Here is a 17,599-nt window from a genome sequence, read left to right as displayed (position 1 = left end):
TATATAAGTTAAATATATGAAAGTTTATAAAGTCAAATTTGAGTTATAAGAAAAATGAGATATATTTTGGAAACTATTCAAATGTTATAAATGTTAATTTCTAACTATCACAGTTTTCCAAGAGAATATACATTGCTCAACCATACAGTATCATGTTTTTTTACAATTTTTAAAAATTAATTTTATTGAGAAATAGCAGTGAGACAGTTTCAAAACAGTTTAGTAGGACAGTTACAATAATTAATACATTGCATATTGTTGTTAGGCATACAATTTGTACATGATCAAAATATAAAAGCTTTGTATTTAAAAGTTTCAGCTTGGCTTTTCTTCAAAAGTAGGTAATAATTTTTCAAAAGTACTTAACATATTTTTATATATAGCACAAGAATAATTAATAGCATGTTTATATCACAAATCAACAGAGATAAAAGTTGTGGTTGCCTCCAAGATACTTTTTACTTGGCTTCGTATCTTAATTCCTTGCTTCCTATGAGTTCTGAAAAACTCTGAGCTCCAACTTGCTTCTGAGGAGTAACAGACACAAGGCACATGTTTGTTCATAGCCAGGGAGATGGCTCAGTACTATAATCTTTTAGGACAAAATTCACACTATATCCTTTGGTCCTCCAGGCATATTTTGGTAAATCGTTTGCTGAATGATGACCTCTGTCCCTAGTCAATTTCACTTATACAACTTATAAATATTTTAGAATTAGAAAAGAGAAATGGCCAGCTGCCAATAACATCTGACAACTATTCAATAGATTTTTTTAAAGGTTAAACACTACAAAGGCCTGGATGTCAATCTCAAGGCATTTCCTCTGTCACTAAGTCTCTTTCCCAGTCCAAATCCAATATAATCAGCATCTTCATATTGAAGCAGGAGTTGTCAACTTACATTTCCTGTCATTGAAAAAGCTATATTTTTCTAAGAAAAAAGGCTCTAAGAAATTTTTGGCTTCTCAAGCCTCTTAAAGAGATTGAAGCTAATACCTTCTCTCATGTTAAAGAGAAAAATGCACGTATAAGTCTATTGGAAGTCTTTTTAAAATTCTCAATACACAGTTTTATTTTCCCATCTCCTATTAAGAGTTTTTAATAATATTTTAGTTTTCTGGCATAAAATCTTGCTGTGTTGCCCAGGCTGGCCTTGAATTCCTGAGCTCACACGATCCTCTTGGTTCAACTTCCCCACAGTACCTGGGACTACAAATTCAGAGCACTGTGCTTGTCCTTAAAAATATTTCAAATTTGTGTTTTAAACTTCTTAACCCCCTTTTCTTTCCTCAAAATATTTATAATAATAGTAAAGTCAGTAGTTATTTGGGTCAATACCAGATCTGTTGTTTGAATTAAAGTAATAAAACAATTCATTAATTAGATTATCAACTTTTCTATTTTCTGAGTTTTCTCTCATTAATTTATTTATTTTGGTGAGGAATCTCAGGCAGAATCTATTGAAAGTGGTGGAAAGTGCAAATTAATGATTATATTGAATCTAGGAAGAATTACTGGAGAGTATCTACCTGGTGTTTTCCACAATATGGTAGAAAATGAAGTGAGGTAATGACACCTATTCCTGAAGTTCATTTAATGATAAGATAGTTCATCTATTAATGTAGAGAAAAGTCTGTTCCTCTCCATTTTATTTGAGACAGGATCTTGCTATGCTTCCCAGGCTGCCCTCAAAATCTTGTGTTCAAATAACACACGTGCCTCAAACTTCTAGTATTGGTAACACAGGCATTAGTCACCATGTCCAGCTATACCCTTTTATTGATAAAAATGTGGATTTTCAGCTATTGTTTGGAGCATATGTCATGTTAGTACTTGAACCATTTATAATGGACCTGAAGAGGAAACTTTCCATTTTTATGGTGTTCCAGTAAATTACCAGGCAGTGAGTGCAGGTGCTTCTTACTGGGACCTCTGCATGCCAGTATTCTGTTCTAGAACAGTGTTGTGCCTGGGCCGGCCACACCAGCTCCTGGGTGTTTGCTATAAATGCCAACTCTCAAGACATTTTCCAGGCCTACTGAGTGGGAAACTTTGGAGGTGAGCCCAAATAGTTTACACTTTTCACAAATCTTCCAAATGCTTGAGATTTGTGTTCCAAGCTGAAAACTATGTTCCTAGAGGCATTTGCATGGACCACAAAGTTTCTTTGATACATACCTACAGTTCAAGACTACTCTAAAGGAACCCTGATTACCTCTAACTGCACAACTTCTCATAGTCCCTTAAAGAGTTTGTGAAGGATGGGGTCCACAGCTTCAAAACCATCTACCCTGAGAAATGTGCCAGTTATCTAGAATATTGCCTAAGCTAATTATAGAATGTGAATCGTACAATGCTAAAATGAAAAATGGTTTATTCATTTTGTCAGCAGATATGTTTGACCATGTACTTAACTCTCTTCACTTATCTGAGACAAAGGCCTTGCTGCTGGTGAGAGAAAATGGGCTAGAAACACAATAATATAATAAACGGGAAGAGAGATCACTTCCAATGAGGGAAATGAGTCTCAACTTTAAGGAAAATGAAGAACAAATTTAACTTTAGTTATATTTAAAAATGGGCAACTAGATATTTTTGGACTACCACAAAATATGTGGTGAGATTTGCAAAGGTAAATATGGCTCTATTCTCCAAAAGGACAAGGAAATGGAAAATAAAGACCAGGTACAATATAATTGTAATAGTTGAGAAATGAGTAGGGCTTAATGAGTGACTTTATACCAATAAATAGCTTTGGGATTATCAGTAAATAAAAAGGATAATTGTAAAAAACATCTAAAGTTTGGACACTAAACAAGTGAGATTACAATATTAAAATGAAATAAAAAATTGAAGAACAGAGCCTTAGATAAAATGCATGCTATATTGTAAGCATATTAAGTGTGAAATGCATGCAAGAAAATCTAAATGGAGGCATACAGATTACAGTTAGGAGTGGAAAAACAGAATAGCATTGGACAACTCAATTAAGGAGACTTTTACACAGAAATGATTATTAATATTATTGAAATAACAGATATTTTTAGAGGGAAAGTGGACTGAAAGAAAATGATGTGTGTTACAAAAGACATCTTGCATAATGACAATATTTTTGAACTGCAAGTGAAATGCACGTAGAAAAGGAAGGGAAACCAGAAACAATGACTTGCAAGCAAGGACAGACTTTACAAATATGGGCAGACTCCATGTTAATAATTCTTCTGATTCTTCTATATTTTCTGTCAGTATTCTGGTATTCATCTTGATCTTATGTTAAAATACTTTAAGCCCATAGAAGATAAAATAAAAATGGTATTTACCTATTACTTAACACAAACTTAGGGGTGTTACAACACTTTGTAGTCCTTTGATGGCAAACTGTAAGAGAAGAACTTCACAAAAAAGAAAATATATACACAAAATAATACTGAAATCCACAGTCTGACTTGCAGAGTCCTCCCTTTGGCCTTTGATCTCTATGCTGCTCTTAATAACACGTTCATACCTTGCATATTTGCCTGTCTCTTAATAGACTGGAAGCCACTGTCCAAAACTGTAAATTAATTTTAATATGTTATAGAAAATATAGGGCCATCCAAATAGCTCAGAGGATTAAATCACCTGCAAACAGGCACAGGGACTGGGGGTTCAATCCCTGGGTCTGCCTTGCCGGCCCTTCCCTCAGGGCATGCTGATACTGGATGTGGTGGTGCATGCCTGTAATCCCAGCACTTGGAAAGCTGTAAGCAGTAGAATCACTATGAGTCTGATCTAGTAGTGAGACCCTGAACACCCTGTAGACCCTTCCCTAAAATATAAAAAAGTAAAACATTTAAAAAAATCCATGCATAGCTTCTGAATGATTAAATATTAAACTATATTTCATACTGCTTTATTATTTTAAAGAAATATTTTCTGTGATTTTTATTGTACTAATGGGTTCACAGTATTAAATTATATTATAAACTTTATGCTGACCTATGAAAAAGTTTTCCTATGGCCAATGTAATATTATTTCTGGTAAAAATAGGATTTTATGTCTACGAGTGCATCCTGTATTTAGGACAAAATAAATACTCAAATATTACACATCTTGGATGATTACTATCTGCTAAAATTTCTTTTCATAAAAACATTAAAAAAAAGATTGCTACAGATAGATGTTTTTTTCCAGGGTTTATATAATGGAGTCATTACCTTCCTAATTCTTTTAGTGTTAGAGGTATTAAAAAGTTTTCTCAGTTTTCCCTTAAATTTTATAACCATAAAATGACATTTAGATGGTTCAGGGTTATCAAAATGTTAAAATTAATGAGTGTACTTCAATCTCAGGAAGTGTTAGTGTTCCTAAAGTCAAAATGAGTATTCCAAACCACTTAAAGTAATAGATAAAAATGCCCCACCATCTTTGATGTTTTATACCCTCATAGATTCTATAGGTAATGCCAACTTCATTTTATTCTAAAATCCATGAGTGTTTCAGTTCACCTTGATCTAATAATTGAATAGTTCACTGATGATCACAATGGAAGAGAACTATGAATATTGACACTGCTAGACGAACTATGCTACCAGTATTTAGACTGGTACTGTACATTTTGATATCATGTTCTAAATATTAAATTGACAAACAAACAAGAGGTCAGGAGATACAGCACATGCTTATAGTTTTCAAATATGTGATGTCTTCTCATGTAAACAAGGTAAAGAGGAAAGAGACACATTAGATTTTAGCAGTTTCTTTCATTTACATTATACTTTATGATTTTTTTCTGTATTTTTAGGGAAGGGTCTACAGGGTGTTCCGGGTCTGACTACTAGATCAGACTTGTAGTGATACACCTGTTTCACAGCCTCCCAAGAGCTGGGATTACAGGCACCTGCCACCAGGCCCAGTCTCAATTGCCTTCTCAGCGCTCCTGGTGGCAGGGCAGGGCCAGAACAGCAGACCCAGGGATTGAACCCCATGCCCCTGCTCCTGACTGCAGGTGCTTTAATCCACTGAGCTATTTGGCCAACGCTTATTTTCTGATTCTTATCACCAAAGAGATCATCTTATAGAAATACTGAAGGCATTATTTCATATGTAAAATAAATGAAGGCCAGTGAAACAGTATATTTTCTACATGCATTCAGGTTTAATATTTTTAATTCCTAAAATTCAATAACATAGTCTCAGTGAAAAATTCATCATTCCAAGCTGACTTTACTGTTTTCCAAACAGAAAGTTAATGTGGTAGACCATATAAAAATATTCCTCAAACCGGGTTCAATAGAATATGCCTGTAGTTCCAGTACAGGGGAGGCTAAGGCAGTAAGTTCCCCTTGAGCCCTGGAGCTCCAGGTCATCCTGGCTAACATAGAGGGATCTATGTTAAGTCTAAAATAAAAAGTAAAGATGAGAACATAGTGTTCAAGAACACTAAAGTTTGTGACATGACTACCTATTAATAAATGTAAATGAGAAAACTGGGTATAGTGGCATGGACCTTACAGTTTTAAGTACTTGAGATGCTAATGCAGGAGGATTCCTTGAGCTCAGGAGTTTGAAGTCGGTCTGGTACAATTTTCTGTCTCATTTTCTACTAACAACAACAACTGCAAAGGAACCACAGGATTGGATGAATTTACTATCTAAAGTTAAGAGTAAGCTACTGTCCAAACATGTGACCTTGATAAACAATAACAATTCTTTGATCTGTATGTCTGAGAATAGAAGTCAGCATTCCATCACTTTGTGTTTTCTTTTTGAGTTGCTAAGGATGACACTAGGCCTTGAACATGCCAAGTACATTCTCTACTACTAAACTACTCAACCTGCATCATCATTCTCATCATGATTTCTTTCCTATTATTTGTGCCACAACAAAAATGAAATGTGACTGCTTTGCATATTACAGTTAATTCCTGTGTATTTGGGATTATTGATCATAAGATTTAAAGTAATGAAGTCCTCTATTTTGTCTCCTCTGAATGGGCTATTTGAAATGTATATGAAGTAAAATATGAATGTTTTAATATCTTATTGTTTTCTTTCTGAAGTGCTGAACTCAACTTTACACTATAATATTTTTAACAGACAATAAAGATTATGATGCCTACTTGTCATATACCAAAGTGGATCCTGACCAGTGGAATCAAGAGACTGGAGAAGAAGAACGTTTTGCCCTTGAAATTCTCCCTGATATGCTTGAAAAGCATTATGGATACAAGTTGTTTATACCAGATAGAGATTTAATCCCAACTGGAAGTAAGTCGATGTTTTAATTGGTCTATTGATGTGCATATTTGGGGGTGTCTGTTTCGTCTTCATGTTTTACATCAACTTTAGCTCTATACTTCTAAAACTGTGTTCCGAGATTGCTATTGATGTTTTTATGTGTTCATAAGACAATTGTCAATACCCCAGAGAACATAATTCTTTATTCCATAAAGCATCTCATTCTATGAAATTTGGCATTTAAAGAAGTCCAATGAGATATTTGTACTCAAAGTATCTGTAACGTTAGACAAAGCAGGTCCCAATGTCTGTTGATGATCTTTTCTTATTTTCACCTTTTCAAAGTATTTCTTTTTTTTTTCTTTTTTATCAATTTTATTGAGACACAAATAGCAATGAGACAGTTTCAAAACAGGTTAATAGGACAATTACAATAATTAATACATTGCATATTGTTGTCTTCATAGTAGTTCTTCATAGTACAGGATTCAGGCATGATATCCTGTTCAAACACTATTCGTACAAATCTTTCTTCTCATTGAATTAAGAGAAAATAGCTGTATATCTACCCTATTTTTAAATTAATTTTATTGAGAAACAAAAACAAAAGAGACAGTTTCAAAAATGATTAGTAGGATAGTTTCAATAATTAATACATTGCATATTATTGTCTTCATACCAATAGTTGTATATTTATTCTATTTTGTATATACAGATAAAAAATAGTCCTTCATTTGTGTCCCTTTTCTTTGTTCAGTTTTGTCAGAGATGGTTGTTCCACTTCCATTTAAGTATTGTAGGTGTGTAAATTAAGCAAAATAATCCAATATACTCCAGTAGTCCATAATAGTAGTGGGTTATCCATAAGACTGGAAATGTCAGAAATTGTTGACTTGAGCCTTTTATAGCTCAGCATATTAATATCTCTTTACTTTTTATACTTCATTTTTATACTTTTCTGCTGGATGGTTAACATCAAAATAAAGCAAGATCTATATAACAAGAAATGTATCTTTTTATCTGATAAGGTCAGTCAAATCTCTTCAGGATTTAGCCTGAAACCCTGTACCACAGTTTGTAGATCCTTTGTCAGTGTTAGCAATGTGGATAAGTCACAGCCATTGTTTGACCAATTTGCTCTCTGTGAAATCCTGAGAGAATGGTTTTTACTCCACGTGACTCTCCTTGAGCATACTCTATATTGTCGATCACTTTCCTCTGTGGCTTCATAATCTCCTTGATCAGAAAATTTGGGACACAACTGAGTTACATGATGTTACAGTACAAGTTCTCCTATGTCCTGAGTCCTCACTGACCTTGAAAGGCTAGGGCTAAAATGTTGGCTGTCCTTGCAGCCCTTCTTTTTCTCTAATTTCTGGTCTGCAAACTTAAGTTGTTAACCCTCCAGAAGAGAAGCTTAATGATATTATTACCCTATAACATAGGCAGTCGTGCTTATCAAAGTATTTCTTAACAAAAGGCATTTGTCATTTAATATGTGCAAGGATCTCCAGAAGCATTCACCCATTCTGATGCACTCTCTTTCTTTTGTAGCATACATTGAAGATGTGGCGCGATGTGTAGATCAAAGCAAGCGGCTGATTATTGTCATGACTCCAAATTATGTGGTTAGAAGAGGCTGGAGTATCTTTGAACTGGAAACCAGGCTTCGAAACATGCTTGTGACCGGAGAAATTAAAGTGATATTAATCGAATGCAGTGAACTAAGAGGCATTATGAACTACCAGGAGGTGGAGGCCCTCAAGCACACCATCAAGCTCCTGACAGTTATTAAATGGCATGGACCAAAATGCAACAAGTTGAACTCTAAGTTCTGGAAACGTTTGCAGTATGAAATGCCTTTTAAGAGGATAGAACCTATTACGCACGAGCAGGCTTTAGACGTCAGTGAGCAGGGGCCTTTCGGGGAGCTGCAGACTGTCTCAGCCATTTCCATGGCTGCGGCCACCTCCACCGCTCTAGCCACTGCCCATCCAGATCTCCGTTCTACCTTTCACAACACGTACCATTCACAGATGCGTCAGAAACACTACTACCGAAGCTATGAGTATGACGTACCTCCTACTGGCACCCTGCCTCTTACCTCCATAGGAAATCAGCATACCTACTGTAACATCCCTATGACACTCATCAACGGGCAGCGGCCACAGACAAAATCAAGCAGAGAGCAGAATCCAGACGAGGCCCACACAAACAGTGCCATCCTTCCGTTGTTGCCAAGGGAGACCAGTATATCCAGTGTGATATGGTGACAGAAAAGCAAGGGACATCCCTCCTGGGAAGTTTGAGTAGAATCTGCAGTCCAGTGCCTGGAACTAAATCCTCGACTGCTGCTGTTAAAAACATGCATTACAATCTCTAGAACACGAGGAAAAACAGGGTCTTGTACATATGTTTTTTGGAATTTCTTTGTAGCATCAGTGTTTTCCTGTTTTACCATGTCTCTTACCATTACATTTTTTTGACTTTGTTTTATATGTCATTGGAATTTGTAAACTTACATTTTTTTTAAAGAGACTTGATGTGTAGATAGGAAACCCTTTTTTTGCTTCATTAGTTTAGTTTTAGAATGAGTTTTTATTTCCTTTTTAAAAAATGTTATTTCGCTTTTAACATTTCCTTGGGGTGCTTGGACAAACCTATCCGATGGGACAAGGAGCACCGGATCTTCTCTCGGGTTCTGCCTATGACCTGCTGGGCCACATCGGCCTTCAGAAAGCAGTGCAATGACCGCCAGCATTGCCACGTGAGAAACAAGAACATGAGAGAGAAAGAAAGAGAGAGAAAGAAGAATACTTGTTCATAGGAGGGCCCTGCCAGTCAGAGCCCTGAATCTCTTCCTTGTCCTGCCTCATCCCCCACCTCTCCCCTTCTAATGGCAGCATGATGTGTAAACTCTGCAGAGGGGTGGGGGTGGGTCTAACTGTCTTAACATTTAATTCACTGCTCTTCAGAATACACTCTAGACCCAAAGGTGTGCTAGTCACTGGAGAGTGACCACAAAAGAGTGCTAAGAAACGAAGATCAAGGGCAAGAAAATGGGGTAGAGTGTTATTTCCGTTTTTCAAATGAGTTGATGTACCCTTATATATATATAAATATAAATATAAATATATATAAAACAACAAAACAAAACAAAACAAAACAAAACAAAACAAAAAAAGACAAAAAAAGAGAAAAACCCAAAAAAATGAAGCCCTATATTTGATCACTTCCTGGAAAGGCATGAATGTGTTTGTGGCTGTTTTTGTTTAATATTCTACTTCCTCTTTTCCCTCTATGATTTTCTGCAAATGAGATTATGTGCAAATGCCAGGCAAGTTAACTCAAAAGCGTGAATCAAGGCAAGTCAAATGAAATTTACATGGAAGGCTTCCGAAGCAAAGGGAAGAACAGGATGTGTCATCAAATATGTTTTGTCACTTTGTATTATATGAGATGTTATTTTCTAAAGAGTCAGAGAAAATCTGTGAAGCTTATTGTGGAGTCCTCTTGTATTAAATGTTAATTCGCTTGTATTTAATTTTTAAGGCTACATTCAGAATTAGGTGTTTTGTTTAGTCTGTGCACATAAGCAACACGTATTACTATCAAGGTGTTTAAATAAGAACTCAGGAGGTCAAACATCTGAATACAGAGATCAGTATTTTCAAAATAAATATTATTTACACAAGATAGTTTTTAAAGTAGATCAGAAAACATTTAAAATAGTTCGTTTTACTGTACAAAGAATCAATTTTTGTTAACTATATGATTCTATCTTTCAGAAACAGAAAGCTGATGCTCCCAGGAAATTCATCATTTACCATTTAGCTTTATGTTTCAAAACAATGACATAAGCAGCTAACTCATATTCATGTTAAGAATGATACAAAATCAGTAACAAAGGAACCTGCAGAGGGCAAAATTGTTAAAAGGAAATATTACCTGTGTAGCTTTTAGTTAAAAAATAATGTGATAAAAACACTGATAACAGAACTTCTTCATTACTTTAATGATTCATTGTAGAAACTTTCATCACAGTTATCCCCTGTGGGTTTGTGTAGTGGCTATTGAATGCTTGCTTTATACCTACTACCATATAATGAGAAAACAATTCTATGGTTTTGGTCCAGGGCTAAGGTGTGAGTTGGCCACAAGAAGAAAAAGTATACACTTCAATAGAGTTAATTGAGGGGGATAAGACAACTATACTATCTGGGAGATGAGCAGAAACATTTTGTTACAATGCAAAAGTTTCAGTATCTGTGTGACAAGGTATAGAAGCCTTAGGATGTTCATTAATTTTTATTTGCTTTAAAATGTTCACTTCCCTGACAACTTGCCTGGGTCTTTCTCTACAATCTGTCTTTATTTCCGTGCTTCCCTGAGATCTGTGTCCTATTTTCACAAACCAGACGTAAAGCTGCAAGGATGTGTGAAACTCTATGGTCAGCTTTGCACATTAGATTATTTTTAGAATTGGAGAAGGCCATTGTTTACATTGTACTATGGACACCTGTCAGGAACTGGTGACAGTGAACCTCGTTGGACTGGATACCAAACTCCCCTAGTACTCAGAAAAGTGTAAATGTACCAATGGCCTGGTCTATTTCTTTGGGGTTTATGTTCTTGTTTTTCATATCTTAAGTGCACAATGGAAGTGTGGAATAAATGTAGAGGAAGTAATCAGACCACAGTCATATTTTAGGCATTCATAGGTGTTAATTTAGCTGCATTGGGAGTACATTTTTTTGTTCTATTTTTAGTGTAGATTTAAGCACTTTGAATAGCATGATTCAGGGATTGATGGGTAATATTTGATATTCTCACACTTTAAGAAACTTTTTTTCCTCTAATGCTTTGTCATATTTTAAAAATGAAATAAACGAAAAAGAAGTTACTATGGCTTTAGGAACATTTCTCCCAAGTATTCCTCTATCAGCTCCATATGAGAACAAACAAAGGAAACTGTCATGTGTTCACGTGCTCTATGTTTAACAAAAGTTCTATTAGAACTCACAATAAAATGAGAAAAAACGCATTTCCCTTAGTGTTTAGGTTTCATCTTTCTTGTTTTGTTTTCTGGTGGGGTTCTGGGGATAACAATATTCTAGCTTGTAAAAACACAGTTGAAAATGTGAATATGTTAGCCAAGCCAAGGGAGAGAATGGACTTCCAGACTTGGACATGTGTGATGTTTCGTATTGCCTGTTTTTCATCAATCACCGCTTGGGCTCTGAATGATACATTATAGATTCAAAAGTGCAACCAGTTTTTTAGCATAATTTCAGCTTGCTGCTTCTGAGCATCCTACACTTTATTCTGGTGCTCAAATATCTGTTTATTTAATATGGATTAAAATTTAATTGCTTAGGTCTTCTCTGAGCAGAAAAGGCATTTGTATCTATATACCCAGCTGACTTAAGTTTAGATCAATTCTAAACTTAGGAAATAATCCAAAACATGAGTTAGAGACCTGAACCTTCTGTATTTTTAAGCTAAGCACCTGATTGTTGAAAAAGTCATTTTGTGATTATTTTTTCATAGTATATGTATTTGGGCTCTATTGACTTAATAGTAAAAATATAGATGTTGGTTTCTTCCACATTTTGTTATTCTTAAGCATTTTATAACAAGAAAAAATATAAACTGAGAGACAACCCCTAAACTCTAGGTAAGTTTTGTTTATCCTAGAATAGTCTTTAACTGTTTGGATACCATGTATGTAAATTATGATCACCATTTCTAGGAAAGCACTCATTCGTACATTTGTGAAGTATTTTCTGATTCTGGAATGATGCACTAGTTCTCCTTTTCGATGGAGTATTTTTAAACACTTGGTAAATTTGTTTCATTTAAACTTAGTTTTAGTTGATATCATTCATCCCAGAAGAAAGGTTATTGAAATACAAGGATAGCAACAACATCTTCCAAATGATGTATCAGATGGGAATAAAATATCCAGAGATGGAAAAAGAAAATCCTTTACTGTTTCTGATATGAACTTGATTGGCCATTAATCCCATTTTATATAGTTAATTAATAGAGGTAAAGAATTCTTAAATAAGGTAGAAATCCTATGTACAAATCAATATCCAGTATAATGGAAAAATTGTCCTATAATTCATACAGTTGTGACAAAGAAATGAAAATGTAACTGGGTTCTGGAAAAGGAAATTATCAGTGGAAGCAGAGGCTACTCCTCACCTTATCATGAATCCTTCCCATTGATTGTTCTGAACAAAGTAAGTAATCAATAGTCAAATCTATGAACAGGATTAAGGAAAAAAAGTCCTTCAAATTCTACTCTAAATTATGTGAAAACCTGCCTTTCTGGCTGTGAATCACAGGAAAGTCATTATCCAAAAGGCTACTGGTGCTTGGATTTAAAAGATATTACTATAAATTGATGTTCAAATAATCCATATATCTCACTGGTAGTGTTATAACTCATATGTTACCTTCATTCTTAAAACTTTTTTGGGAGGGGGTGATTATTATTATTGTACTATAAGAAATTTCACTCTCAAAGTGGCCTGCCTCTGTGGAGGTCCTATTGGATACTGAAGAAAAATTTCATATGAGAACAAATCACTTATGCTTTGATAAATGAAAATTGTTGATTATTATTGCATACTTTACTCATTTTTAACCCAATCCAAAAATAATATAGAAGGGAAGGCAAAATCAAGCAATGTGGTGATAATGTCAGACTGCATTAAACTTCTGTATGGTTTATGTTTATTTATGTTTCCTACCACAAAACTAAGAAATAACACAGTATAGGAATAAGCAACCACTTAATGTGATTATCTAAAACTGACCTGTTTTTTTCTTAGGCAAAGGTTTATAATCAATTATATATTTGAATTTCAGCAGTTAAGTTTTTCAGTTTCATAAAGTATGATAAGGCTTTGGGACAATGCAGAGAATTTTGAGAATGAGCTAAAGTGAGGTTGTGATTATTTAAAGTTTTAGCTATTACTTGTGATTGCTAGCAAAGTGGAAGTTTATGCTACATTAAGAAATTGAGATCCTATCGCAAGGAGCTGTGAAAGTGCACTAAATTTGAATAAAGACAAGCATGAGGATGATGAGAGTTAACCATAATCCAAATTTTATGTGCCTTATAAACGAAGCTCGTAATATCCATAGAAATTTCCCAAACTAAAAAGAAGGAACTCAACTCCAATCTTCCATGAGGCTCATTTCTCAATTCCAGGCTGAAAACACAAAACACTTCTCCATTACACACGTGCACGCGCGCGCGCACACACACACACACACGCACGCATATGTGTATATATATATAATATATATATAATGTGTGTATAAACTCGTTCTCCTTAATAGTAAATTTTCCTTCAAATAGCCTCTGAGTCCACTGACAAACTCATGTTTTTTAATTCTTAAAGTAAAATCCTACTTTTCCCTACCATTTACTGCCTCTATTGATGTATCACCTAGGGACCATAATTCTGAAGATTATTCTCTTTCTCACAGAAGAAGTCATCCTAAAATCATTACAGAATGTTACTTCCACTACTGAAAGAGCAGAATCTGAAAAACTGCACATGAACTTCAGAGTACTACATGTAATATTCGACGTTGTGTAAATTTCCATCTTCATATTCCATATAACATTAAGTTTCAAAGGGCATGCTGTGTCATTAAAAAAGATTTAATGTGAAATGACATTACATAGTGCATGAATATGTGGCAAAGTAATTTGGATCTATCTTTACTAGTCAATGAGCAATTAAATTTGGGGTGATCAAATGTGTTTTAGGTTAATTCTCAACTGGGAAGAAGACAACTTAATATTAGGATACATGGGCAGTTGTATGTATTCCTTGCAGTATATGCCCCTGTGAACTAGATTCCTTAGTGTATTTTTTCCACCAAAGTAGTGGAGGTATGTTCATATAATCTACTATTGAATTACAAAATCTTTTACATTTTCAGATTTTTGAAAGAACCCCAACAGGAAAGTGGATTTCGTCACTTTCCTCTGCTGGTGTTCAAATCGTATTTTAAACTCAAGACACTATCAGATCTGTTCAACAGTCAGTAAAAAAGTGCATTTTACATAGTGTTTCCCTTTAGTTTTGCTTACCCTCTTTGATTTTGTACAATCTAGAATGTATGTAACTCATGCGTAGGTGATGGAGGCACTCCTTTTTTCTTATAATACTTACAATTATATATTGGGTTTTGCTTTGACTAGCGATAGGAAAATAGACAAATACAAGTGTAAAAATGAGAAATTTTAAACTCGAATTATAATTTGTGTTTTATAGTTGTTTCATAAGTCTGTTGCTCTCTATGAGTATGCTCTCTATATATCCTGTAAAAATAAATTTATATGTTACATAGAAATTCAAGAAATTAAATTATTTATTAAGCTACAAATGTTTCTTCTGATTTCTACCTGATTATAGATGAAAATAAATTAAATAATGTGTTGTTGGAATATATGTAAGTATGTTTGTTAATTTGATTATTCTTGTAATATTTTTCCTTCCCTCTCTGTTTGTCTATATAAGCTTATATTTCTAGGCCTAATTCCTATTGTGGTTGTGAAGAAAGAGACTTAACAAATGCCTATAAATGCCTATGCCTAACTGGCTGTGAGAGAAAAGAAAGAAAGAAAGAAAGAAAGAAAGAAAGAAAGAAAGAAAGAAAGAAAGAAAGAATAAAGAAAGACTGATCTTTGAAAAATGTCCATTATAACCCTCTTTTTTGCTTACTGCTGGATTATGGAGAGGCTTGGATCACGGTTTTAAGGACTCAGAAGTCATTACCATGCTAATTATCTTTTTAATGTTAAATTTAACATAGTTTCATCATAAAATATTTAAGAGAGAAATGAAAGGAATGATCAGTGAATCCTCCTTTATTATTTCCATTTTATATTTCTTATTCTCTAGACATTTTATTCCTTTCTTTTTAAGTTAATCCTCACATAATGACCTTAAAAATAATCCCCTCAGGTTAATTTTAAAGTGACCAAGATACTTAATCATCTTGTTTCTCTACTGTTTGCATGTACTTGTAGTACTCAGTGATTCCTAAAGTGAAAAGTTTGGGGCCTTAGTTTTCATTATAAATTCAAGGTAAACAACCTTCTTGTTTATGTATTTTAGGAGAGGAAATAGTGGTAAATCTTTCCATCACAAGCATAGCAAGAGAGTAACCATAAGCCTCATAGAATGAATTAGTTATGTAAGGAGAATTCATATCTTAAGAGGGCAGCCTTTAGAGAAAAAGCCTTATCAAAGACAAAACAAAGATATATTATTCTGAAAATTTAAAGTAATAACTTCAAAAATGCTATAAGGCTGTATTAAGTGAGATTTCAAATTTATTAATGTATTTGAAAATTCATGAAGTTGTTTATACCTCTGTAGGGGTTTTTAATGGGCAAAAGTAACTTTTATTAAGAAAGCTAAATAGGATTACAAGTCAATGTGTAATTTCTATACCACATTTTGCACTGTGCATTATGGACTATGACACACTGTTTAGAGTATTAGGAAAAACCTAAGAATGTTTAGCATAATTTGTGCACTTCAGACATACAATAAGTTCTTGGGAATTTTCAGTTATATTCATTATTGACAAATTGTTGAAGACTGATATTAATGAAACATCTAGTTCTTGAAAATTACTAATTAATATCAAATTTACATTTAATCATGAAATAGAAACACATTATGAGGCAAATATTCAGATAATTCTAATATTGTATTGATCTAATCTCTTCTGTGGGATTTTTAGCAGTTATATAAGTCTTGTAAGAGTTATTCAAGCTAATGCCTTGATTGGTCTTGTATGAATTTTCTTCAATCAATGCTTCCTGTCCAAAATAAGGTAACAGAAGTTACTCAGAATTCGGATTTGTGTGTAGGAGGGTAAGGTAAGGTTTTATTAGGAGAATAAAAACTGTTACAATTTGACCAATAGATTAGACAATTACATGCCTGAATAGAAATTGGGATATCTTAATTGGCTTTTTATTCTACATTGAGGGAGATTTTTCCTGAAAGTGTTTTACATATGATTTAGGATTTATCAGGCCTTTAGAAAATTTTAAAATGAGAAGTAGAGCATCAAACTCAAGAATGTATGGGTACTGTTTATTGCTTTGTTTAATGGTAGAAAGATATGTATTTACATGTTTTAAATTAAAGCATAGGTTCAATGCAATCTAAGAGAACAGTGATGACAATGGAAAACTACTTACAAATGATTGGCTTATGCAGAAACAGCTAAGTGAATTAATTTTTTTACACGTTGGAAAAATAATGGACGAATGAACGAGCACTTTAAAAGGTAAAGAGTTTCCAAAACAGAGAGGAAAGACATGTCAAAAACCTACATAAACAATAAGGAGAGCTACAAGATTATGAAAAATCAATAACTGGGTTAAACAGTAAAATTTCTAATTTTATTATTCTTAGAAATAAAGAACTGTAAATAATTATGAGTTGGAAGGAAAACCTAACTGTTGAATGCAAATCATTTTTAGGTTGTATGAGGCTGAACAGAGAACCTTTTATTAGCATAATTTTCCAGTATAAAATAAGAAATTATTAGTAAATATTATAATATAAGTTAGAAATAATGGCTTTCGCAAGTTCTATATAACATAAAAATTTTGTCAAGTGTGAAATAATTCTTTCACAGTCATCCTCTATTAGTAACAGCATGAAGTCTTGGGTGTTCCTAGATGTCCCTGAGAAAACTCAAAAAGGCTCCAACATGCCAGAGATTCAGATAGAACTAATTGTTCTTGAACTTGTCTCTAATATTACTGTTTTCTTTTCTCTCTTTTATCTTTCTTTCTCTGTCGAGACAGAATCTCACTATATAGTTCAAGCTGGACTTGAGTTCACTATGTAGCCCACACTGGCCTGTGATCGGTTTGCCTTAGCCTCCCCAATGCTAGGGTTACAGGTGTATACCATCACACCAGGCTTGTTCGTGTTTTCATAATGAAATTTACAGGTGATTCTAGAGGACAACAAAAATTGAGAACTATGGGAGCAAAACAAATGGGTTGAAAAATTTATTCTTGTTGAACATGAAAATTTAATTTGTTGGTGTGTGTCAGGGGTAGATGTGTGCTTACCATGTATAATACCTTAGGTCAATTCCCAGGCCCAAAAACATGCTAAAAAATGGGACCTAAGATTGAACCCCAATATGATTGAAATGGTGCCCAACATTTATTAGCATAAACAATATGTTTCCCAAGTAATTCTAATGTGAAGGCCTGCCAACTATTTTTTTGAGATACACAGGTTAAAATGTACTGGTTTGTCATTCCAACTACTGGTGCTCTTTGGAATGGAAAAGTAAACATTATAGTTA

General features: G+C 34.0%; 1 protein-coding gene across 2 annotated transcripts in view; it reads left to right on the top strand.

The window, feature by feature from the left end:
• Il1rapl1 (interleukin 1 receptor accessory protein like 1) overlaps window positions 1-9,405 on the top strand; it is a 1,467,987-nt gene extending 1,458,582 nt beyond the window's left edge. For both annotated transcript variants that reach the window (XM_004631365.3, XM_012514777.2), the window contains 2 exons: window positions 6,080-6,250; window positions 7,775-9,405. In XM_004631365.3, the coding sequence (XP_004631422.1) occupies window positions 6,080-6,250; window positions 7,775-8,493 (890 nt within the window). In that variant the 3' untranslated portion in view covers window positions 8,494-9,405. The remainder of the gene's footprint in view (window positions 1-6,079; window positions 6,251-7,774) is intronic.
• Window positions 9,406-17,599: the final 8,194 nt, after the last annotated feature.

This window comes from Octodon degus, unplaced genomic scaffold (assembly GCF_000260255.1).
Source record: "Octodon degus isolate 3935 unplaced genomic scaffold, OctDeg1.0 scaffold00041, whole genome shotgun sequence".
In the NCBI taxonomy this organism is placed as follows: domain Eukaryota; kingdom Metazoa; phylum Chordata; class Mammalia; order Rodentia; family Octodontidae; genus Octodon; species Octodon degus.
This window is presented reverse-complemented; position numbering and strand designations above follow the sequence as displayed.